The sequence below is a fragment of the Hyperolius riggenbachi genome, chromosome 5, assembly GCF_040937935.1.
Source record: "Hyperolius riggenbachi isolate aHypRig1 chromosome 5, aHypRig1.pri, whole genome shotgun sequence".
In the NCBI taxonomy this organism is placed as follows: Eukaryota; Metazoa; Chordata; class Amphibia; order Anura; family Hyperoliidae; genus Hyperolius; species Hyperolius riggenbachi.
Genome location: NC_090650.1, coordinates 34,608,574 through 34,633,363, shown reverse-complemented (window position 1 = coordinate 34,633,363; position 24,790 = coordinate 34,608,574). Strand labels below are relative to the sequence as shown.

The 24,790-nt window shown below is 44.5% G+C and overlaps 1 protein-coding gene across 3 annotated transcripts; it reads left to right on the top strand.

Moving 5' to 3' along the window:
* The first annotated feature begins 3,532 nt into the window (after positions 1-3,532).
* LOC137518110 (transcription termination factor 1, mitochondrial-like) lies at positions 3,533-14,028 on the top strand. Of its 3 annotated transcripts, none has more exons than XM_068235445.1 (3): positions 3,533-3,550; positions 7,486-7,706; positions 12,787-14,028. In XM_068235445.1, exon 3 carries the CDS (start codon positions 12,805-12,807, stop codon positions 13,966-13,968), a length of 1,164 nt encoding a protein of 387 aa, XP_068091546.1. In that variant the 5' UTR covers positions 3,533-3,550; positions 7,486-7,706; positions 12,787-12,804; the 3' UTR covers positions 13,969-14,028. The 3 variants fall into 3 exon arrangements, with proteins under 3 accessions (XP_068091546.1, XP_068091545.1, XP_068091543.1); XM_068235444.1 differs by lacking the exon at positions 3,533-3,550 and adding an exon at positions 6,594-6,666; XM_068235442.1 differs by lacking the exons at positions 3,533-3,550; positions 7,486-7,706 and adding an exon at positions 6,594-6,666.
* The last annotated feature ends 10,762 nt before the right edge of the window (positions 14,029-24,790 follow it).

Here is a 24,790-nt window from a genome sequence, read left to right as displayed (position 1 = left end):
GGGCAATATACATACTTCACTGTATCGTAAGGAAACTGCTGTCAACAGTTTGTTACATTTCGACTCTTTTCACACAGATGCTCTTAAACGTAATATCCCTGTTGGTCAATTTCTTCGACTGAGACGGAACTGCTCAAATCTGTCGGACTTTGAGAAGGAAGCTGAACAGCTTACACAACGCTTTCAAAACAGAGGTTACTCCAAGAACTCGATCAAGAAGGCTCTGTCTAGAGCAAGATTGAGTAACAGAGTGGATCTGCTACAGCCCAAGGTAAAGAAAAAAGAAGAATTGGTCAGGTTCTGCACGATGTACAATAACCAATGGAGTCAGATACGCTCTATACTAAGTAAGCATTGGCCAATAATTCGTAGCGAACCAATAATGTGTGATTATGTCACGGAACATGCCTCATTAACCGCAAAGAGAGCCCCCACTATTAAGAATATAGTGTGTAAAAGTCACTATTGTAAACAAGGAATATCCACAACGAAAGTAAGAGGCAGTTATCCCTGTAACAGCTGCAATATATGCTCAGCAATGACACCTATGAAGTTAGTATGGAATGCATCCCACACGAGATTTTTTAAATTAAAACAATACATTAATTGTCTAACCCCAGGTGTGGTCTATCTTCTGGAGTGCCCTTGTGGACTTAAATACATTGGCCAAACAAAAAACATGCTAAAATTACGAATACAGAAGCATTTTTCCACCATCAGATTATCAGCAAAAGATTACTCCGAAGGCAAAAAGATTACTCCTGTGGCCCAACATGCCTTGGTGTACCATAACAGCAGTCCAGTGGGTTGGAAGGTCACAGGGTTACAGAAGATCACACCTCCACTGCGAGGAGGAGACACCACTCAGTCTCTGCTTAGAGCGGAGACAAGGTGGATATTCGAAATGGGTAGGCAAATCCCTGGTGGTCTGAATGAAGATTTTTCGTTCAGCTGTTTTCTGCATTGATCTGGGAGTTATGGCATTTATTTCCTCCCTCCCTCCACACACGTGCCATGCGGAGCTGTTTTTGCTGCTGATTTGATGCATCCTGCACCTTATTGACACAAAAGGGTCACTGGTTTTTGTGCTACTCTTGCTTGATGCATATCTATGCTCCCTCACCTGTATGATCTACAATTATACAATCTCTACCCTTTTACTACAGCTGTGGTGTTGACTTTCGGGTTATTTAGTTACTTTTGTTCATTCTGTCTGAGGTGTATACCATACATATGCCGACCTCTTAAGTCATTTCTCTTCTGCCCACATGTTGTATCATGTTTTCTATTATGGATGGTTAAGCAGTCTGGAGTATATATCAGGTTAGTGCCCTCTCTCTCTCTTTTTCCTTCTCCTATCTATCTATATACATCCTACTTCATGTTCCATATTTTTCTCCACTCCAAACTTCTTTGGGTTCCCTGTGGTTCTGGTTCATTATGATCATTGTTGAATTTTGCCAGTGCAATTGTGGATATATTACTAATAAATATATTTTTTGTTTCTTCTCTCTTTTTCTCTCTTTGATTTTTATTGTCCTTTTCGAGAATTGCTTCATTCACCTCCATAAAGGATGTCAAGACGATATAAACAAGACGCTTGAAGAAACAAGATCCTGTTACTAAGAAACATATACATCTTTATTGCAGAATTTGTCCTTCTTAGATATATATGGTTGTTGGCCACATGATGTCAGTGTTTCCCCTTCCCTTATTTTCCCTTTTCACGTTGGCAGGTCAAATGCTATTACCCAATATAATTGTTTTGTTTCCTATATGATTATTGTTGTATATACATATAGATATTATATTTTTTTTAAATTTCTTTTCATCTTTATTTCTCTGATCCTTTCTGCCCTTTGTCAACATTTCTCCCTTGCCTACATTTTCTGCGCATGCTCCCTTTTTACCACATTATTTGGCTCCAACGACAGCGCCGCTATGTTTGGGTTGCCATGGCAACCCGACGTAGCTGGCGTAATGACGCGGCCGCGTCCTGTCCGTGCATTGCGCATACGTCACTTCCCCTCCATTGATTCAAAGGGCGGCGTACTTTGCTCAGCATTCAGCCTCCTCAGAAGCGGGCGTTTTCCCGCGAGGTGCACTAAGGCTTCCCGGCGAGCCTGGGGTCCCCCTACTTCCTGCCTCTATTGTCTTTATTGTGAGTATCCCCGTTTACTTGCTTCTTCACCCTCCGTGGTGCATCCTAGGCACATTGTGTGCGCTTTTCTTGATTCACTTGTTCAGCCATTGTGCTGTCGGATTTATTTTTGGGTATACAGCACAACATTATTGTTTTGTTTTTGCACTTAGTCACTTTAATATTGTCTCATTCTATCGTTGTTAGCACCTTATTGCTCCTGGAGTGTTTATATATATTTTATATTTATATCTTATTATCCTAGCATTTATCTATGGACCTTAGGGTTTACTCTATTTATTTTTCTTGCTTGATACATTGTTTATCTCAGTAGAGGCAGTGGGTGTTTTTTCACCCAATAGAAACATGTATACTTCTTGTTTACATTTTGCACCATTGTTATATACATGAATTATTATTAGTGCAGGTGTATTATCCATTTATTGTATTTGGGACCCCAGACTCACTTTGTGGTTGTTGTTTTTATGTGTTTTTATTCATTGGATTGTTAATAAAGATGAATTTATTACATACTGGTTTATATATTAGTCCTGAGTGGTGCTTTTATGGCCTTCTTTCCCCTTCTCTAGTTTTCCAGTTTTGATTGGCCTCCAGCACGCCCAGGAATCATTTATTATCTATTATTGATTTAGTGGTGCTATGTTCCATTTCTTGTGTTTAAATTGCCCCAGCTAAAACGCCGCTATCCTGCGGCTGAACGAGGGGTCTTTACCCCCCCCCCCCCCTCCCTGCAAAATCCACAACCAACTTGGTCGTAGATTTTACTCTTCCTGGAGTCAGAGCTAATGGCTGTAGCTCTGCCTCCATGCGGCGGATCTCCGCCTCTCTCAGTGAAGGAAGACGGGGAGGGGCGGCGATCAGCGCTGATAGACGCGCTGAGAGGCAGGGCTGTGGCCATTAGCCCTGCCTCAACAGGAAGCGATCCCAAAACACCACTGAGAGGATTTGGGGGGTAAAGACCCCTCGTTCAGCCACGGGAGAGCGGCGTTTTAGCAGGGGCAAACATGCCCATGTAGGATATAAGCTAAAAAGCTGTCTTTATTAACGCTTCAGACTCTTTTTAAAGTGAACCTCCGTACTAAAAATCTACTCAGCAGAACTGAAAAGGCTTGGTGTTTCTTTAACAGCTTCACAGCATCAGAACTTTATTTTTCTTACCAAAGCATCATTTTTAGCTAAGCTCTACCCATCAAAGAAACCTGCCCGGTCTTTTTTTCCCTGATGCTGTGCAAAGCATGATGGGATTTCCTATGTTGTTCATGTTGCCTAGCAACTGGGAAGGGTGATCAGGACAGTTGGAACTGTCTCATGCTCCCTGTCACCTCCTTTCAACCAAAAAAGATGGCTTCCCTCATGAAATCAAACATTTGCTTGTTCTTTTAAAACAGGGTGGGTAAGAGATTATATTACCTATCTATTTTAATTAACATAACTAATGTAACTTAATGACAGTATGTTTGTTTAGGCTGAAGTTCCTCTTTAACTGATGGCTGAGTGCATTCTTCCCCTCCTCACCCTTCCCGCCAGAGGCTGCTCCATCGTGCACCACGTTTCTCTTCCAGTACCCATAGCAACAGTATACCAGATGAAGCAAATGTACAGCGATTACACACCACACTGCCACCTGCCTGCAAGTTCAGGCTAAACCCTGATGAGCAACACATATAGTGCGCTTGTTCACCTTGATGGGGAATATACCCTGAAACGCTTTTGCAAACTCATCAGCAATCACTTTTTTTTTATATCCATGGTTGGCACTGAATCCATGCATGCTGAGGAGAAGCAGGAGTTTCCCCGTGACCCATACATGTAAAAAGGGCGCCTTAGAAAATTTGGGTGCAGGGTGAAGCCAAAAAAATGGCTCACCTTGCTTTTGCTAATTTCCTAGCAGCGTAGATAAATGTTGTTAAATGGCAATGGGGAGTGACAGAGATATCGTATTCTGGCATCCAACTGGCGGATCAGTTGAGACAACTATTAGATATTGTGCAGTCGGTCGGTATGTACAATGTCATTCAAACGACACTGTTCCTGAACGTGTGCCTATGTCACTTCCACACGCTGTATTCAAGCAAAATAAACGTTTGGAATATCGGTGTGTGTATCAACACCAATCAGGATTGGGAATTCAGACATTGACAGCTCCAACCTGGTGCGTATCTTTCCGATGACGTCAGCGAGACCATGTGACCCGCACAGTGGATCTCAGAAGAAGCTGACCCGGAACCCGACCTGGTGAGGTCAGCTTCGCCAACAGAGGAGACAGGGAGTCACCGGAGCTGCCAGGGGCTGGAGGAAGCCCCAGGTAAGTGTATCTTTATTTTTCTTTACAACCTGGACATATCATTTTAAAGATTTTTTTTTCAGCTTAAACGGAAGATCCAAGCTGCAAGAATAAGATCTACTTACCTGGGGCTTCCTCCAGCCCCTGGCAGCCTATCTGTCCCTTGCTGCAGCTCTGCTCCGCAGCAGTGGCCTGGGGTCCCCTCCGTTGCAGATGCCGACCGACATCTTCTGCACCTGCATGTGTGCGTGGCCACGCCGCTCGTAGCCTGGAGCGGTCTGCACAGGCGCAGAAGTATTGCATTTGCGCAGAACGCTCCAGCCACGTGATCACAAGCCGCGCAGCCGCAGAAGGTGCCAGTCGGCATCTGCAACGGAGGGGACCCGGGCCACCGGATGGGAGTGGAGCTATGGCAAGGGACAGATAGGCTGCCAGGTGCTGGAAGAAGCCCCAGGTAAGTAGATCTTGGGTTTTTTGTTTTTTTTTTTAGCTTGGACCTTTCCTTTAAAGATAAACTCCGACCAAAAATTGAACTTTATCCCAATCAGTAGCTGATACCCCCTTTTACAAGAGAAATCTATTCCTTTTCACAAACAGACCATCAGGGGACGCTGTATGGCTGATATTGTGGTGAAACCCCTCCCACAAGAAAAGTTCAAACCTTTGGCAGTTTCCTGTCTGTGAACCTTGTTGCACTGTGGGAAATAGCTGTTTACAACTATTTCCAACTGCCAAAAACCATGCAGCAGCTACATCACCTGCCAACAGTAAATTATTCACTGGAGTTCCTCTTTAAATAACCCTTTAGGGCTCATTTCCACTATAGCGAATCCGCATGCGTTGTCCGCATGCGGATTCGCACAGCCAATACAAGTGGATGGGCCTGTTTCCACTTGTGCGGAGCGTTTTTGTGTGCGGGTAAAATCTGCACGGCAGAGCCGTCAGAATTCGCTCCCCGCACACCGCTAAGCGAATCGCATACAATGTATCTAATAGGGAAATTTCATGCGGTTTTGGCATGCGTTTTTCCCCGCGATTTCGCATAGGAGGTAATGTTAATTTACAAAGGCAGTGACATGGTTAAAATCGCCCACCTACTACCCTATGCAAAATCGCGGGAAAAAGCGCAGTGATTTCCCGGCGACACCCCACAAGTGGAAATGCAGCCTGAATCAAACGTATGTGAGGACCTCCAGGCTTTGCTGGAGCTACAGCCCTTCCAGCCCTGACACCCACACAGGCTGCATCTGACAGCTGGCCACAGAAATACTATAAACTAGTGTTGTCCGGATCATGAACGATTCGGATCTTTGATCCGAATCTATTTTGTGAGTCGAATCATCCGAATCATCAAAATGAGTGATTCGGATCGCAAAAGGGGCGGGGCCAGGAGCGACACGCCCCCTCTCAGCGGGCAGCGGGGTCCTGGAAGCAGAGCAGAGATGGATCGCTCTGTTGAAGGGGACTCAGGGGAGCCAGCCTTGCAGGGACAGGTAGAGGGGACATGGGTGCCACTGCCAGATATGTGTAGAGCACACATACTGGCTATAACGTGCTGCTCATTACAGGCTGTCTGTTCCGTAGTTGTGCACAGTGAACACATTGGAAACTTTTGGCTCAGCTCAGCATAGCTCAGTAACTTTGCAGGCACTGTGATTGCAGCGCAATATGATCCTCCTGCACTGCTCTAAACAGCTGCACTTATCTTTGGGGAATGCTTTCTTTCACTGTGCGACGTTTCCATTCAAGGTGTACAGATGAACATATAGGTGAAATACATGTAAAGCATATGATTGCAGCATGTGGGTATTGTGTGCAAGCAAACATTTCTGCTCTCTGCTCGTCCCTCCTCCCTTCTCTGTCCACTCCCTGTCCTCTGTCCATCTTCTACCCTTCTCTGTGTGTCCACTCCCTCCCCTTCTCCTGCCCTGCTAGTCATTTCATCCCCAATGCTTCCCTTGTAAAATGATCCGAGATTCGGATCAAAGATCCGGATCTTTTCAATGATCCGATTCGAATCATCCGGATCATTGAAAAGATCCGACCTTCCCATCTCTACTATAAACTACAGGCAAGAAGAGCCAATCCCAGGAAGAGGAGGGCTGGCCAATCAGCAGTGGCTGCGTCTAGCCAGTAGGAAGGGTGTGACGTCAGACCAGGAAGTGCTCTGCACATGGGTGGTGGAGGAGACTCAGGAGAGGTGATGTTGCCCTAATCCTGTGTAAGTTGTGTGCTTGTTCTGTGCTGTGTGAGCAATGATTAGCGTGTTGCTAATTAGCCACATCTAATAAGCATGCAGCTTAGCCCTGGACTGATCAGAAGTAGTGGCTGCTTATATGGAATGGTCCAGTTACAAGGTGCATGCAGTGTATGGCAATAACATATTTACATGTGACCGCGATGTATTCATAGATCATCAGCCCCTCTTGGAATGAAATCCTCCTGACCTCCTTTCTCCCTCATTTGTTCCTCTTCTGTATAAATATTTGCTTTTCTGAGGTTTAGGAATGCTTATGCTCATACAATTGCATCTGAATTTCTCTTTGACCCTCATTAGTACAACTTTGTGTGGCTCGGAGCACACTACGCACAATCGCTAGCGTTACAGAAAATGCATGCATTTTTGTATGTAATGAAAGTCTATGGGCGCGCATAAAAAACGCAAGTATCTGGTATTGAGCAAGTATCTGGTATTGAGTGTGTGGATTTTCAACACATACAACTTGCTGCATGTTTCTCAAAAACGAATGTAAATCGCATTCTCAATTCTGGTAGCTATGTGTTTTTTTTTTTTTAATTTTAAGCAGTTTTGAAAGATTTTTCCACATTTCCGAAAATGCGGAAAAAAGTGCGGTATTTCAGAGGTAAGCATGTTAGGATAGTCTTTCGTAGGTGATGATTTTTTTTTTATTTATTTATAGGTATATATATATATATATATATATATATATATATATATATATATATATATATATATATATATATATATATACAGTAAATATTTGGAGTTTTATTTCTACTATTCTTTTCTGTTACACAGCCTGAATATGAACTTCACTAAAACGGCAAAATGCATACAAATTGACTGTACCGCCAGGCACAGGATGCTCTTGCCAGCATGAATGCGAACGAGGATGCGTGTAGCCAGGGCAGCCTGCCAACTGTCTGTCGGCTGACAACGAAACTAAGCCGCGGCAGGGGAACAGAGGATTGTTAAGGACTGGCGCGGGGACAGTTGCAGGGGGCTGGTAGAAGCCCCAAGTAAGTGAATCTCTTCTTTCATTACTTCAGTTAAAGGACAACTGAAATGAGAAATATATGGAGGCTGCCATATTTATTTACTATTATACAATACCAGTTGCCTGGCAGTCCGGCTGGTCTATTTAGGATTCAGTGGTGTCTGAATAATGTCAGAAACAAGCATGAAACTCCTATATCAGATCTGACAGGAATGCCAGAAACGCCTGATCTGCTGCATGCTTGTTTGGGGTTTATGGCTAAAAGTATTAGAGGCAGAGGATTAACAGGATAGCCAGGCAACTGGTATTGCTTAAGAGGAAATTAAAATGGCAGTCTTCATATCTCTCTCGCTTCGGTTGCCCTTTAAGGTTCACTTTAAACTGATCAGTAAATTATGTGCTAACATGCCCCCTACTTTTCATGAGAATTCAGATTTTCAGTAAAATATCGCAAAATTCTGCACAATTAATGACCTAATTTACTGTATGCGGTAAATTAACTTAAAGGGGCACTGTGGCAATAAATTGTAAAATTTAAAATGTGTAAACATAGACAAATAAGAAGTATGTTCTTTCCAGAGTAAAATGAGCCATGAATTACTTTTCTCCTATGTTTCTGTAACTTACAGCAGGTAGTAGAAATCTGACAGAAGCGACAGGTTTTGGACTAGTCCATTTCTCCATAGGGGATTCTCAGCAAGGCTTTTATTCTTTACTAGTAACCTTAGCCCATTTAAAAACGGGCTAGGTCTGCCTGCACTCCTCCAGGACACCCGCCGCTCGTGCACGCGCCCGCCCCTTCTGGCCCTGTCCTCCCTTCGCTCTACACAGTCTCTGCGTCCCTGCCTGCACGGACACACACACACACACACTCACACAGGAAGTCAGGCACAGTGACGCAGAGACACTTACATATTATTATAGAGGATAAAGATATTCCCTAAAAAGTGACAGCAACATAGGAGAAAAGTAATTTATGGCTCATTTTACTCTGGAAAAAAAACATACTTCTTATTTGTTTATGTTTGCACATATTTAAAATTTTACAATTTTTCGCCATAGTGCCCCTTTAAATCTACCAGGATAGCAAACTGCGGTAAAATACTGTGTATGCGGTAAAATGGACATTAAGGCTACTTACACACCAAGACGTTGCGGTTTAGGGGATGTTATGGTCGCATAACGTGCCCCTAACGCAACATATGGTGGTGTTGAAGTTGGACGTCAGATTGAGCTGCTTTATGCAGCTCTCAAAGCAGCAGGTTAGTGATAGGAAGTCCGGATCTTTTTAAGGATTCGGATCATTTGAATCGGCTCATTGCAAAGATCCGGATCTTTGAACCGAATCATTTGAATCATTTACTAGGGAAGCAGACTGGGGGTGAAATGACTAGCAGGACAGGACTTTCCCTGCACTGTACATTCTGTATGTTCCTGTTTCTTCCAGACAGGCATCCACTGTGAACCGAATCTTTCATTGTGATGATCCGGATGATTCGACTCACAAAAAAGATCCGGATCAAATGAACGATTCGTTCATGATCCGGACAACACTACAGTCCTACCACGAGTCTCTGCAGTGCAGTGAATATTAATTAGCCATGTGGCTGGCCTCAGAGGAGGAGGGGAGACCTCCTCCTCCAACATTACTGAGCATGTGCAAGCAGTCTAACGCTGCTTAGCCCAGTATAACGTACAGCATGCTGCACTTTCCCAGAACGACTGGGACAGAAAGAGGACCGGGAAGGCTTTATGGGATCATAAACCTGCCCTCTCCATAGTTAAGTATCTAAATATTTTTATTTTTTTTAGGTGGCTTTAGTTTTTCTGTAAAGGGTACCTGTAGGTTCCTCCAGAGGCTTACCCCGTCCTCCTCCATTGGGCTGTACCAGCGCTGTGTCTGCTGAAAGACCGTCAACAAAGACTTGCAGAGTAGCTGTAGCTCAGGCTTTGGCGGAAAAGTCAAGCCCGGTCAGGTTTGTGCTACTTCACATGTGCGAGCCCTTTTTTGCTATAGATAGCAATCCGTCGGAATAGGTGCACACAGTATAGGTAGCCAGGAATAGGTGCAGCAAGTATAGATAGATAGGAATGGGTGCAGACAGTAGAGGTAGCCAGGAATAGGTGCCCGCAGTATGAGTAGCCAGGAATAGGTGCAGCCAGTATGGGTAGCCAGGAATAGGTGCCCACAGTATGAGTAGCCAGGAATAGGTGCAGCCAGTATAGGTAGCCAGGAATAGGTGCAGCCAGTATAGATAGACACGAATGGGTGCAGACAGTAGAGGTAGCCAGGAATGGGTGCAGACAGTAGAAGTAGCCAGGAATGGGTGCAGACAGTAGAGGTAGCCAGGAATAGGTGAAGCCAGTACAGGTAGCCAGGAATAGGTGCAGGTCGTATAGGTAGCCAGGAGGAGGGGACGTAGCAGCGCGGGTGGGATGCAGCGGCGCTTTCCGCTCGGCGCTGTTGCAGTGGAGGGAATGGAAGAAGTAATATGGTGGATCGCGGCGATGTGAGTATTAGGGTTGCAACAGTATGAATATCCACGGTATGATAACCAACTAAATAAAATTGTGATATTACACAATTATTTGGACCCAGGCCGCCCCCTTACAATAAATAACACACACGCACACGCGCACACACACGCACACACTTATTTTTTATAATTACTTACAATTATGGTAGCCAGATGTGCCCCACTCCCTCAGCATACATATCATTAAGCCACCGGGAGATTTGGGCGCAGGGTAAAGCTGTAAAACGTCTCACCCTGCTCCTGAAAAATTTCTGGCAGCGGTCAATACTATTCCCCTCCAGGTCGCCATGGATAGTGGTGAAAGATGGAATTTGGCTTCCAGCTTTTAATGGCAGCCAAATGACAGTGTTTTTATAATAATTTGTGCTCTGTCATTTGATGGCACCAAAATCTCCTATGCTGCTTTTACAGAGCTCCACTCCCTCACCCCCCCCCCCCCTTTATGGTAGCCAGTTATAGGTCCCTCCACTATAGCTAGTTAGTTATAGGTGGCCACTGTATAAGTAGTCAGGAATAGGTGCTGCCAGTAATAGGTGGCCACAGTATAGGTAGCCAGGAATAGGTGTAGCCTGTAATACTGTGTTTCCCCGAAAATAAGACACTGTCTTCTATTAATTTTTGCTTCAAAAGATGTGCTAGGACTTATTTTCAGAGGGTGTCTTATATTTGGGGGGAAACACTGGTAGTTTTCCTATACAAAATGTATATACTGCATGCCATGCTGAAACACAAGCAGCATGCACAGAGCTTGTGGTTTGCAGATATTGGCTCTCATTTACAAGAAATTGATTCTGCTGATCATGTGGGTAAGAGTCTATTTCTTGCAGACATAGAGCTCTGTCAGGCTCCATGATAGGATAAGCTGTGTGAAGTGGGAAAAGCTGAAGAGGTGAAGTGCGGCTGATGCTTGTCACGGCAGATCAGGTGGGATGGCTCAAACAAAAACACAAATTGCCTGACACATACAGGACTGTAGAACTCACATTATACTGCTGCTCTCCTGTTTCCAGGCTTTGTATTGAGCGTGACTTGCTGGGGTCATGTGGGCTGCTCCTAGGGCTTACATTCGGGGGATGTCTTATATTTCAAGCATGCTAGGAATTCCTACTAGGTCTTATTCTCAGGGGATGTCTTACTTTAGGGGAAACACGGTAGGTGGTCGCCGTATAGGTAGCCACAGTATAGGTAGCCAGGAATAGGTGTAGCCTGTAATAGGTGGCCGCAGTATAGGTAGCCAGGAATAGGTGTAGCCTGTAATAGGTGGCCGTAGTATAGGAAGCCATGAATAGGTGTAGCCAGTAATAGGTGGCCGCAGTATAGGTAGCCAGGAATAGGTGCAGCCAGTACAGAGAGCTAGGTGGAGGGGAGGGGGGATGCAGTGGCGGGGTTAAACAAATACTCACTTGACGGGGTCCTGTGCACATGTACTTCTTTCTTCTTCCTGTTCTTACGTTCCATCTCCTTGTAACAGTCCCCAGGGCACTAATAAGGGAGATGGAATGCAAGAACAGAAAGAAGTAGTACATGTGCGCAGGACACCAGCAAATTAAGTATTTGTTTACCCCACCGCTGTTCGTGCGCCCGCTGATGCATGTTCCCCCCCCCCCTCCATGATTACCATGCACAATCAAAACTGCGGTATACCAATATACCATGGCAACCCTAGTGAGTATGCGTTTACACCCACCTCTGCGTCCCACCACCGCCGCTGTTCGGGCACCCGACCACTGCGTCCCCCTCCCCCTTGAAAACCAGTAGAACACGATTGTGCATGTTATGATTACCATGCACAATCAACGCTGCGATATACTGCGGCAACCCTAGTACCAATCCCGATCAGCAATCTGATCACATGACCTGCGTTTCTGATTTGTTTTGATAGCTCTGCTTTAGTCTTTCAGCGCTTGCCACTAGAACCATGCCTTACTCCACTGCTGGTGCCACCCAACTTTCACCTATATTGAAGCGGGCAGGGTGAGTGGCATGGGGGGGGGGGGGGGGGGTAGAGAGACACCTGAAGTGAGCAGGGTATGAACTACAAAGGTGAAGTGCCCAGAACTGGTAAAACTTTAAGAGGAAGATGAAATAGAAAAAGGGGGAGGAGGCTTACACAATCTAAGTGAAAATAGTTTGTTTTTTTTACACAGGCAATGCATTTTGTAGGTTCAAGTCCTCTTCCTCAGGCCAATAAATGTACCACTTCCATATAGCCATAAGGTTCAGAGGTGCTCGGAACCTTTCGGCTATACGGCAGTGGCACTTTTTTCATATCCCGCTCACTTTAGGTGCCTCCCCGTGCCACACATACTTCAAATGGCAGTGGGAGCATGCCCCTCTTTCTCTTATCCTGATTGGTAGTGGTGTTGAGTGACAGCTAAGCCACACCTTCCCCTCCCAGAATATTTTGCTCCTCCACTGATGCAGGAATGGGAGAAAACAAGCAGCAGTGTAGATCATGACTATTTTATGGAATTTTCAAACTTGTCTTATACTTTTTAAACAAAACCACAGATTTGTGACATGTACTGCTTATAAAATTGATTTATTTTTTTTTGCACCTTTTAGGAACACCGAGTTTGAATTATGGCTCTTAAAGTCCTTGTTAATGTAATCAGAAATGATCTGACTGCACTGAAAAGTCCATGCAGGACTGGTGTTATAAGACTTGGACTTTTCAGGATACTGTGGGGACGGACGTATGTTGGCCAACGTACAAACCATGAGGCCAAAACAGAAAATGTGTTGCTTATGCAAAATTTTGAAGCTATGGGATTGGATATTACAAAAATCAGAAAGCGTTGCCCTACATTGTTCAAGAACACTACTACCACACATGAGGCCAAGCTCAAGGAGTTTCTGCTGGAGAAAGGAGCAGACATGGCAACTGTTGCAAGCATCATCTCCAGATATCCAAGGGCTGTAACTACCTTCCCAAAAGACTTGTCAGAGATTTGGGATATATGGGAAAGTATTTTAAAGAAAGACTGTTCTGTCCTAAAGCTTGTCACCCGCTCGCCAGAGTCCTTTTTCCGGTCAGGTGGCATTGAGAAGCTGACAGGAAATATCTCTTACTTCCAGTCAATTGGCTTGCCGCCCAAACTTCTGAGTCAACTTATGGCCAAAGCTCCACGGACGTTCTCCAACAGCATTAAGCTCAACAAACAGATGGTGGACTTTTTACATGGACTTTCTATAAGTCTAGGAGAGGAAGAGCCCGAAAAGTGCACCATACAGATCATCACCAGCAATATTTTTATCTTTAACATAAGTATAAAGAGAGTGAAGGCCAACCTAGAATCTATACGCTCCCTCATGAAGTTGGAAGACAAGGAGCTTCTGTCCTGGATCCAAAGTGACGGTGCTCTTATCCTCGGCCTATGCAATTCATACGTTGAAAGGAATTTTGTAAATGCCCAAAAGATAATGCAGTCTCTGGGTTGTGCGGAAACTGACGTAACCCAGTTTATTGTTGAAAATTCTTTTGTTCTTCTACTGTCCCCTAAAACCTTTGCCTGCAAGGTCAATTTGCTTATGGAATGTGGAATTGAAGCTACTCAGATACTTGACACTCCACTTGTGCTAAATGTCAGCCAGGCCACCTTGAAAAATAAAATTGAGTTACTACGAAAATGTGGCTATGACTTCAAGAACAATACGCTGGGCGTGTTACTGTGCTACCGGGCAAGGTTCGATTCCATAGTACAGAGATTGTCCAGCTCTACCGATCAAACTACTAAACACAGTTGATTTAATTAATAGGACTTTATGAATGTCTGTGAAGATTGTCCTTTACACAAATGTATTAACGGGGGGGGGGGGGAATAAAGTATTCTCAACTGGACTTCTGTTTTTCTTTCTGGAAGATGTTTGTTCAGTTCATGAAATTGATGTCTTCAGTTCAGATGAGGTGAAGGAAGATGCTTATGTTTAGAATATCCACATTCGTCATGTTGATGTGAATTGGTTTGGTTTTCTGGCTGAAGATGTGTATTTTTGTTTTTAAGCATGTATAGGTAAATGTGAAAACTAGCATTATATATTGATGACAAATTGTTGTAAAATTGTTCTCATGATGTGTAAAGAGAACCCGAGGCAAACCTAGGATGAAAAAGCAAATACTTACCTAAGAAATCTCCTGTAGAGGCTTCCTGTGTCCTCCTCACCGGCAGGGGTGTAATTAGATATCACTGGGCCCCCTGCGAAAATTTTAATGGCCCCAGGAGGGGTCGCAGTATGAGGGGAAAGCATTGCTTCCCCCCCCCCCCTCCTCACCTTGGGCTCTCCCCTCAGCGCGCTCCGCTCCTGCATTAATAGATGGCAGCGGCGGCAGGAGGAACACAGGCATACCTCTGTGTTCCACCGCCAGAGGTTTCGCTCTCTAAGTGTCACACGCTACTTCCTGTTTGTCAGACGCTACTTCCTGTCTGTCAGCTTCTCAGTGCCACCTGACCGGAAAAGGACTCTGGCGAGCGGGTGACAATCTTTAGGACAGGACAGTCTTTCTTTAAGGAGGGTAAGGGTAGCATAAGGAGTAGAGGGTAGGCACCTGCATTCTACTCTTTAAAGGGACTCCGAGCAGTGATTAAAAAAAATCTGAACTTAACTGGGGCTTTCTCCAGCCCACCGTAGGTCGGGAGGTTCCTCGGCGTCCTTCTGGCTCTTCTCCCGGTCCCTGCGCAGAAATGGCACCCGGCGACACCAGGACCGAGTGTTGGGCTCCCTCTTCCTGAAAGATGTTAGTCGTCATCACGGCGGCCGGCGTGACAGTACTGCGCATGCGCGGTATAATCAGGAGATATTTCCCTCCAGCTTCTCAGTGCCACCTGACCGGAAAAAGGAATCTGGCAAGCGGGTGACAATCTTTAGGACAAAACAGTCTTTCTTTAAAATACTTTCCCATATATTCCATATCTCTGACAATCTCTGTCCCGGTGTCGCCGGGAGCCATTTCTGCGCAGGGACTGGGAGAGGAGCCAGAAGGACGCCGAGGGACCTCCCGACCCACGGTGGGATGAAGGAAGCCCCAGGTAAGTTCATATTTTGTTTTCAATCACTGCTCGAAGTCCCTTTAAAGAGACTCTGTAACAAAAATATCATCCTTTTTTCTACCATCAAACAAGTTCCTAAACCTATTCTAATGTGCTCTGGCTTACTGCAGCACTTTCTACTTTCACCGTCTCTGTAATAAATCAATGTATCTTTCCCCTGTCGGACTTGTCGCCTTGTGTCTGGAAGGCTGCCAACTCTTCCATGCTGAGCTGTTATGCACACCCCTCTCCAGGCCCCTCTATGCACACTCCAGTGTGTTTGTTACTTACATAAGCCAGCATTGTCTCTGCTCTCTTATCAATGAGAGAAGAGAGCTGGATAAAAATCCTCCTCTGTTAGGCTGTGGAAGGAGCTGGCTGAAACATACTGAGGAATTACAGACACCGGCAGAGCTGTCTGCAGGAAGAAACAGCCTGTCACTAGTATTCAGTGCATGAGAGCTGCAGGGGACAGAAGATAAACGCACAAATGATCTCTTGAGATTCAAAAGGAAGGCTGTATACAGCCTGCTTGTGTATGGATGTATTTTCTATGTGTGGACATACTGTACATCAACCTACTTCCTGTTTTGGTGGCCATTTTGTTTGTTTTATAAACTTTTTAAAACTGTTTTTGACTAATTTTAATGTGGCGGGGAGCGGTGAAATTGTGACAGAGGGTAATAGATGTCCCCTAACGCACTGGTATGTTTACTTTTGTGCGATTTTTAACAATACAGATTCTCTTTAAGCTGCTAAGGCATTTTTTTTATTGACCTGAAAAAGAGGACCATGAAGCAGAAAACGAGTCCATTTTTTTAATAAATACTAGCCGACCCGCGGCGTAGCATACGCTGCATAAGAGGGTAGAGGGCAGGAAAGGGGTATTGGGCACAGTGGCGGGAAGGGGGGTTGGACCCCCCCTCACCTGGGTCCCCCATGTGTGCTCTACCTCCAGCTTAAGCTCAGCAGGACCCCCACTCCCTCACCTGGGCCCCCCATGTGCGCTTCCCCTCCTGCTTAAGCACAGTAGCAGCCACCACTATTAGTAAGAGGCAGCGGGCGGGGATGACTCACCTCTTCCGTGTTCCATCATGCGTTCCACTGTCGTCACTTCCTGCAATGCCGCACACTGTATTGGTGTAATTTGCCTTTTTAAAACAGAAGGAAATCTGCAATAATTCAGCTATAAGTGAACATTTGTGGTTACCCACAATGCACTGCTACTAAATATGCAAATTACCCCTTTTCCCCCTTGGTAAGCCAAGCAAGCATCCAGAGCTGCTGGTGTATAGCACGCATATAGCTTTAAATTTTACACAGTCATATCAAACCCACATGTACACGGCCTGTTTCAGACTTTTGGTCCTCATCAGTACATGGCAGGAATTGATATGGCTGTATGAGATGGGGCTTGAAACAGTACAACAGAGTAACCAAGCAGCTCAGGGTGACCCAAACCACTTGGAATGTATAGGGGGATAAAAGGGACCAAAGAGACCTTCTACTAAAAAAAGCAAAGCTTGGTGTAATTTGCCTTCCTAAAACAGAAAGAAATATGCAATAATTCAGCTATAAGTGAACATTTGTGGTTACCCACAATGCACTGCTACTAAATATGCAAATAATTCCTTTTCACCCTTAGTAAGCCAAGCAAGCATCCAGAACCGCTGGTATATAGCAAGCCTATAGCTTTAAATTTTACACAGCCATATCAAACCCACATGTGACAGCCTGTTTCAGACTTTTGGTCCTTATCTATACATGGCAAAGATTGATAAGGCTGTATGAGATGGGGCTTGGACCAGTACAACAGAATAACCAAGCAGCTCAGGGTGACCCAAACCACTTTGAATGTATAGGTGGATAAAAGGGACCAAAAAGACCTTCTACTAAAAAAATCAAAGCTTGGTGTGATTTGCCTTCTTAAAACAGAAGAAAATCTGCAATAATTCAGCTATAAGTGAACATTTGTGATTACCCACAATGCACTGCTACTGAATATGCAAATTATTCCTTTTCACCAAGTCAAGCAAGCCTATAGATTTTAGTTTTACACAGTCATATCAAGCCCACATGTGACAGCCTGTTTCAGACTTTTGGTCCTCATCAGTACATTGCAGGGATTGATAAGGCTGTATGAGATAGGGCTTGGACCAGTACAACAGAGTAACCAAGCAGCTCAGGGTGACCCAAACTACTAAGAATGTATAGGAGGATAAAAAAAAGCCCTCCTACTAAAAAAAGCAAAGCTTGGTGTAATTTTCCTTCTTAAAACAGAAGCAAATCTGCAATAATTCAGCTATAAGTGAACATTTGTGGTTACCCACAATGCACTGCTACTGAATATGCAAATTATCCCTCTTTGCCCTTGGTTTGATTTGACACTACTTCTTCTTCTTGCTTGGACCAGCCCCTTCTTCTTGCTTGGACCGGCCCTGGGGGCAGGGCGCTACTTCTTCTTCTTGCTTGAAGGTTGAGGCACTTACTCTATTATATATATATAGATGTTTCCAGTTGACCCGGTGTCTGTATCTCCAGGAGACGTAAGCGATTACCTCTAGTTTACACGTTATGTTTTAAAGATTTAACACCCATGTATTCTGTGCGCCTCTAGACTGCCTTTCTATCATGTCAGATTTCTTTTTTTGGTGAGGAAGAGGGTTCTGCGAGTGGGGGTTCAGAGCTGATGCACATTTATGCAACTTTTGTAGGACATCCGAGGTGAAAATAAACTGAGATAAAAAATTGTATCTATCTTCCTCCTAAAAATGACTATTTTAAGATATCCCAGAGTTTTATTTTAAATTTAAATCTACTTTTTCCCACAATCCTTCAGGGCAAAGGTGAGACGTAGCTCCTAACAGGAACAGACAGCACTTCCCCTATAAAAAAGTCACATGGTTAGTCCACCCTCAGTGCTGTTTGTTCCTGCGTTCAGGCAGGTCGGCATCTCCCCTCTGGGTGAAGCCTGTGTGCTGGGCTGCAGGTGGATCTCTCTGGGTGGCTGAGACTGTGGTACTGAGGCAGTCTGGCCGTGCGCCCCTGGCTGGATCTTTACTGGGGTTTGCCTACCTTTCTCTCCCACTGCCAGGGAGAGCAAGTGTGGAAGGCGTGGGTTCCCGTTGGCGGCCTTGCGGCAGAGGAGCAGGACGGAGGTAAGCCAGCGGCCATGTGCGGCCATTAGGATGCTTGGCCGCGTCCGGATGCGTAATTTCCGGCGAGTATGCGGGATGTAGCAATTTGTAGAGCTGGTTCATTACTCCTTCTGAACCTCCGGTCCGCCCCTCATCCAATTGCAGCAGGCCGGATATGTTTTAAAGGGGAGGCTGCGCGGGCCTGTTAGCACTGTTGCTCAGAGGGAGTTTGGTCCTGCTCTGGACATGAAAGTTTGGAGACATGTCAGACGCTGAGAGGATTGAGAGCAACCAGGCCGCCCAGAAGGTGAGATAATGGCTTCTCTTTCTGGGCTACATGTGCTAAAGCTGTACAGAGTTACATGCCTTGTTGGTTTTGTTTGTTTGCAGGCCAAAACTGAGGCTGCTGCTAAAACTGCTGAGGCTGCTGCTGCAGATAAGCATAGGCTCCCTCCTAATTATAAGAGATGCCCTTTGTGCAATGTTAAGCTAATGTTGCCCTATGCAAAGACTCTGTCAGTTGTGCATAGAGAGGGTTATGAGGGAGGAGCCGGGTCACTCTGTTCAGAATACATTGAGATCCTTTTGAGAGGAGATTAATGCTTCATTGGAATCAATTAAGTCCTCATTATTGAATGCTAATCCATCTACTTCTCAGGTTGCTGTATCTGGGGTATCTGTGACTGAGGTTGATGTTAGTCAGGCTGAGTTTGCAGCTAGTTCTGAGGATTCAGACATTAGAGAAATAAAATCTGAGTCTGTTCCAAAGTTTAAATTCCGTATTGAGGATATGGAGGTGTTGATTGCTGCCATTAATTACTCTTTTGGAGTTGAGTAAGGATGTGGTAGCTAATTTGTCCATGATCAATTATACAAAGCTAAAGGATCCACTTGATAAAAAACTGGATGCTTATTTGAAGAGGTCTTTGGAGGCTAGTGTGGCTATGTTTAGGCCGGTGTTGCCTCTACATGTGTGGTCAGAGCTTTGGAGCTGGGGATTAATCAGCTCAGAGCTAATATACTGGCACCTGTTGAGCATTTGTTGAATTCTATTGCGATTCTCATTAAATCTGCTGCATATTTAGCTGATTCCTCGGCTGAGGCAATTAGGTTTACACCCACTGCTGAAATTAATGATCAGCTTTGGAAAGTACATCGAACAAAAAGACATTTTTTTTTTTTTCCTAAAAAGAAAAAAGCTGTTGCAACTAAAGTTTTTTGTGTGTGATCAAAAAGATGCCTCTAAAGATCAGAGAAAAGGCAGAAAGTGGACTTCTGACAAGTCCGGGAAAAGGGGCTTTAAATATAAAAGCTCCGAAGACCCAGTCCAAATCCCAATGACTCGTGTCAGGCGGTGGGGGGAGGCTAAGATGCTTCTCTCTCAGGTGGGCAAAAGGGGCGAAAAGCCCGTTTATTTGCCGAACAATAAAGTTTGGTTACCAAATAGTTTGCGCTCCATCCATCGTCAAGATTTGTGGTCTCAAAGGACCCAAGAGATCCCACTCTGTTTCCAGAAATTTTGAGTATATTACAAAACATGCTAAAACAGAATGTATTTCATCCTGTGCCAGATCAAACAATCCGAAACAGTCTGTATGCATGTTGGATTATTAGGGCTCTGTACAAATTAACAAGCTGACACATCATTGCATTCCAGCGGTGTGTAGCTTCTAAAGGTAACAATGGTTAATTTGCATATAGTCAGCAGTGATGCACTGGGAGACATCTAAAGCTCATTCCAACCTGAATTATTGCAAATTCTTTCTGTTTTTAAGAAAGCAAACTTTTTTGCTTTTCTTAGCATTTTAGTAAGAGGGCTTTTAGGACCATTGTAGCCTCTTACACACTCTGAGTTCTGGGTCACCATGAGCTGGTTAGTCTGTATCCTGTGCCAATAAAGGAACAAAAACAAAGCTTCTGTTTCACTATTTTTGTAGTAAAAAAGTCGTCGGGCAAGTTCCGCCTGATTCTGAACCTAAAAAGACTTTACCTGTTATGAGACAGAAAAAGTTCGGATGGAATCCATTTTTTCAGTAAGGGAGCTACTGTTTCCAGGGGCCTTTATGGCATCTCTGGATCTAAGAGATGCATATTGGCATTCACCAAAAATCGCCAAAATTCCAAAAAATTTGCAGTTGGAGTAAATAGGAGGGTAGAACACTACCAGTTTGTTTGCCTTTCGTTCGGGATCACTTCTGCCCCAAGAGTGTTCACAAAGATTCTGGGAGAAGCATTGATTCCGTTAAAGAGGATCTGTAACGTCAAAACGTCCCCTGGGGGGTTCTCACCTCGGGTGGGGGAAGCCTCCGGATCCTAATGAGGCTTCCCACGCCGTCCTCCGTCCCTCAGGGGTCTCACTGCAGCCCTCCGTGAAAGATGACGTCAATATTTACCTTCCCGGCTCCTGCGCAGGCGCTCTGACAGCTGTCGGCTCCGAAGTAGGCGGAAATACCCGATCGCCGTCGGGTCTGCTCTACTGCGCAGGCGCAAGTTTCCGGCACCTGCGCAGTAGAGCGGACCCGACTGAGATCTGGTATTTCCGTGTAGTTCGGAGCCGAAAGCAGCCACAGCGCCCCCGCTGGAGCCAGCGAAGGTAAATATTAAATTTACAGTCGGGTCTGTCGCCGGCTGTTCGGAGGGCTGCAGCGAGACCCCCGTGGGACAGAGGATGGCGTGGGAAGCCTCATTAGGATCCAGAGGCTTCCCCCACCCGAGGTGAGTACCCCCCAGGGGATGTTTGAGGTTACAGAGTCTCTGAGAGCAGTCGATTTCAATCATTCCGTGTTTAGACGACTTGCTTATTCTGACAAACCATTTAAATCTGGTATCGGAACATCTCCGATCCCTAGGTTAGATTATCAACCTAGAGAAGTACTCTTTGATTCCAAGTCAGAAAACACCTTTTCTAGGCATGCTAGTGGATTCATTAAAGCAGAGGATTTTCTTTCCTCCGGAAAATATCCTAAAGATACATTTGACAGTGAAATCATTACAGAGGGAAGACAAAGTTTCCCTAAGGATGATTTTGTCTGTGCTGGGATTGATGTCATCCACAATGGTGGCAGTACCCTGGGCACTGGCGCACATCAGGAAGTTGCAGAGTTTCCTTCTAGGAAATTGGGACGGTCGTCCATAAACATAAGATTTCAAAGTCACAATTCCTCAAACTGTGGTGTTGTCTCTGCAGTGGTGGTTGGAGGAATCCAACCTTGTGAAAGGAAGGCTTTGGAAGGAGCCTGTAGACAAGGTAATTACTACGGATGCAAGCTCTTGGGGCTGGGGAGCTCATATAGCTCACAGAGCCTTTCAAGGGAAGTGGACAAAACTGGAGTCTGAGGTCATCCAAATGGAGGAAATTAAGGGCAGAAAAGCGGGCCTTATTTCAGGCGCAATCGATACTGTCACAGTCCAATGTTCTGATCCACTCTGACAATGTTACGGCAGTAGCGTTTTTTCAACAAACAGGGAGGCACGAGATCCCTGTTGTTGCAAGAAGAAGTGGAGGAGATCTTGTCCTGGGCAGAAAACAATGTGTTATCCTTGAGAGCTGTTCGTTTCGAGGGAACACTCAATATAGAGGCAGACAAACTGAGCAGAAGCAGGATTCTGTCATCAGAATGGTCTCTAAACAGAGAGAGGTGTTCCCAGACATCACAAAACGATGGGGAACACAGTCCATCGATCTGTTCGCAACAGAAGACCATGCCTAGATTCAGTTTCTTCTCCCTCAATCCAAGAGAGCATATATCTGGGGGTGACTGCATTCATTCAGGAGTGGAACTTTCCACTTCGGTATGCATTTCCTCCTCTCAATTTGATTCCGGCAGTTATCAGCAAGAGGTTGACAAAATCGGATGATTTTGATTGCACCTTAGGGGACCCTTGGAGACTTCCTTGCAGGCCAGATCTGCTGCTGCAAGGGAACCTGTGGCATCCACATCCAGGCAGATTGAATCTGTCAGTCTGGATGCTTACTCAAAAAATTGGGAGTATCTGACAAGGCAGCCTCTACATTGATTGGTATCCGTAAAGAAGTTACTAGGAAGATCTACTTGAAATACTGGAAAACTTTCCATCTTTGGCTGTCCGGCTTTAAGTTTGATAGCCTGTCAGTTCCAGCAGTCCTGGATTTTCTTCAGGAGGGTTGGGATAAAAATGTTTCTGTAAGTACGCTTAAAGTGCAGATTGCTGCTTTATCTGCCTTTTCAGTTATCCCCTTGTCTTCCTCTCCTTTTTGATAGTGAGGTTTCTGAAGGCTCTTTCTAGGAAACTGCCAGTTTATAAACCATATGTTTCGCCTTCGGATTATCAGTGGTTTTAAAGGGACTGTCCAAAGGTTCCTTAGAGCTTCTTAAAGAGAATCTGTATTGTTAAAATCACACAAAAGTAAACATACCAGTGCGTTAGGGGACATCTCCTATTACCCTCTGACACAATTTCGCCGCTCCCCGCCGCATTAAAAGTGGTTAAAACAGTTTTAAAAAGTTTGTTTATAAACAAACAAAATGGCCACCAAAACAGGAAGTAGGATGATGTACAGTATGTCCACACATAGAAAATACATCCATACACAAGCAGGCTGTATACAGCCTTCCTTTTGAATCTCAAGAGATCATTTGTGTGTTTCTTTCCCCCTGTTCTCATGCACTGAAGTTTCAGGCTGCTTGTTTCATCCTGCAAACAGCTTTGCCCTTGTTTGTCTGTAATTCTTCAGTATGTGAAAGCCCAGCCAGCTCAGAGGACGATTTATCCAGCTTGTAAAAGAGAAGAGAGAAGCTGCCCTAATCTAAATAACACACAGGCAGTGTGCATAGAGGGGCCTGGAAGGGGGAGTTCATAGCAGAACCACAACACTGAAGAACTTGGCAGCCTTCCACACAGGCTGACAAGTCTGACAGGGGAAAGATACATTGATTTATTACAGAGACAGTGATAGTATAAAGTGCTGCAGTAAGCCAGAACACATTAGAATAGCTTTTGAACTTGTAGGATGATAAAAAACGGGATGCAATTTTTGTTACGGAGTCTCTTTAAGGACAGTTCTTTTAGATATCTTACATTAAAAACAGTATTTTTTAGTAGTCATCACTACAGCCAGAAGGGTTAGTGAGCTACAAGCTTTGTCTATGAAAAGTCATTATTTTCAGGATACATTAGTGTTACAGACAGATCCAGAGTTTTGTCCGAAGGTTATGTCTAGGTTTCACAGGTCGCAGGATATTATTTTGCCTACTTTCTGTGTGAATCCAGAGTGTGGAAAAGAGGATTTTTCACTCATTAGATGTTACAAGATGTGTTCTGGAATATTTGAACAGAATTTCAGATGTCAGGAAGACAAATTCTTTGTTTTATTTTCAGGGAAAACTGTAGGTCAGAGAGCTTCTAAATCTACTATAGCTAATTGGATTAGGTTAGCTATTATAGAAGATTGCTTTCCTAAAACAGAAAGAATTTGCGATAATTCAGGTTGGAGTGAGCTCGAGATGTCTCCCAGAGCACCACTGCTGAATATATGCAAATTAACCATTGTACCCTTAGAAGCTAAACACACTTCCAGAACCGCTGGAATGCAATGATGTGTCAGCTTGTTTAAATTGTACAAAGCCATAATAATCCAACATGCATACAGACTGTTTCGGATTGTTTGATCCTCATCAGTGCATGGCATGGATTGATTTGGCTCTATGGAGTAGGGCTTGTAAACCGAGAGGTACAGACTAACCAGCAAGCTCATGGTGACCCAGAACTCATTGGAGTGTGTAAGGGACTACAATGGTCCTAAAAGCCCCCTTACTAAGATGTTAAGAAAAACAAAAAATTGCTTTCCTAAAACAGAAAGAATTTGCGATAATTCAGGTTGGAGTGAGCTCGAGATGTCTCCCAGAGCACCACTGCTGAATATATGCAAATTAACCATTGTACCCTTAGAAGCTAAACACACCTCCAGAACCGCTGGAATGCAATGATGTGTCAGCTTGTTTAAATTGTACAGAGCCATAATAATCCAACATGCATACAGACTGTTTCGGATTGTTTGATCCTCATCAGTGCATGGCATGGATTAATTTGGCTCTATGGAGTAGGGCTTGTAAACCGAGAGGTACAGACTAACCAGCAAGCTCATGGTGACCCAGAACTCATTGGAGTGTGTAAGGGACTACAATGGTCCTAAAAGTCCCCTTACTAAGATGTTAAGAAAAACAAAAAATTGCTTTTCTAAGGGTACAATGGTTAATTTGCATATATTCAGCAGTGGTGCTCTGGGAGACATCTCGAGCTCACTCCAACCTGAATTATCGCAAATTCTTTCTGTTTTAGGAAAGCAATTTTTTGTTTTTCTTAACATCTTAGTAAGGGGGCTTTTAGGACCATTGTAGTCCCTTACACACTCCAATGAGTTCTGGG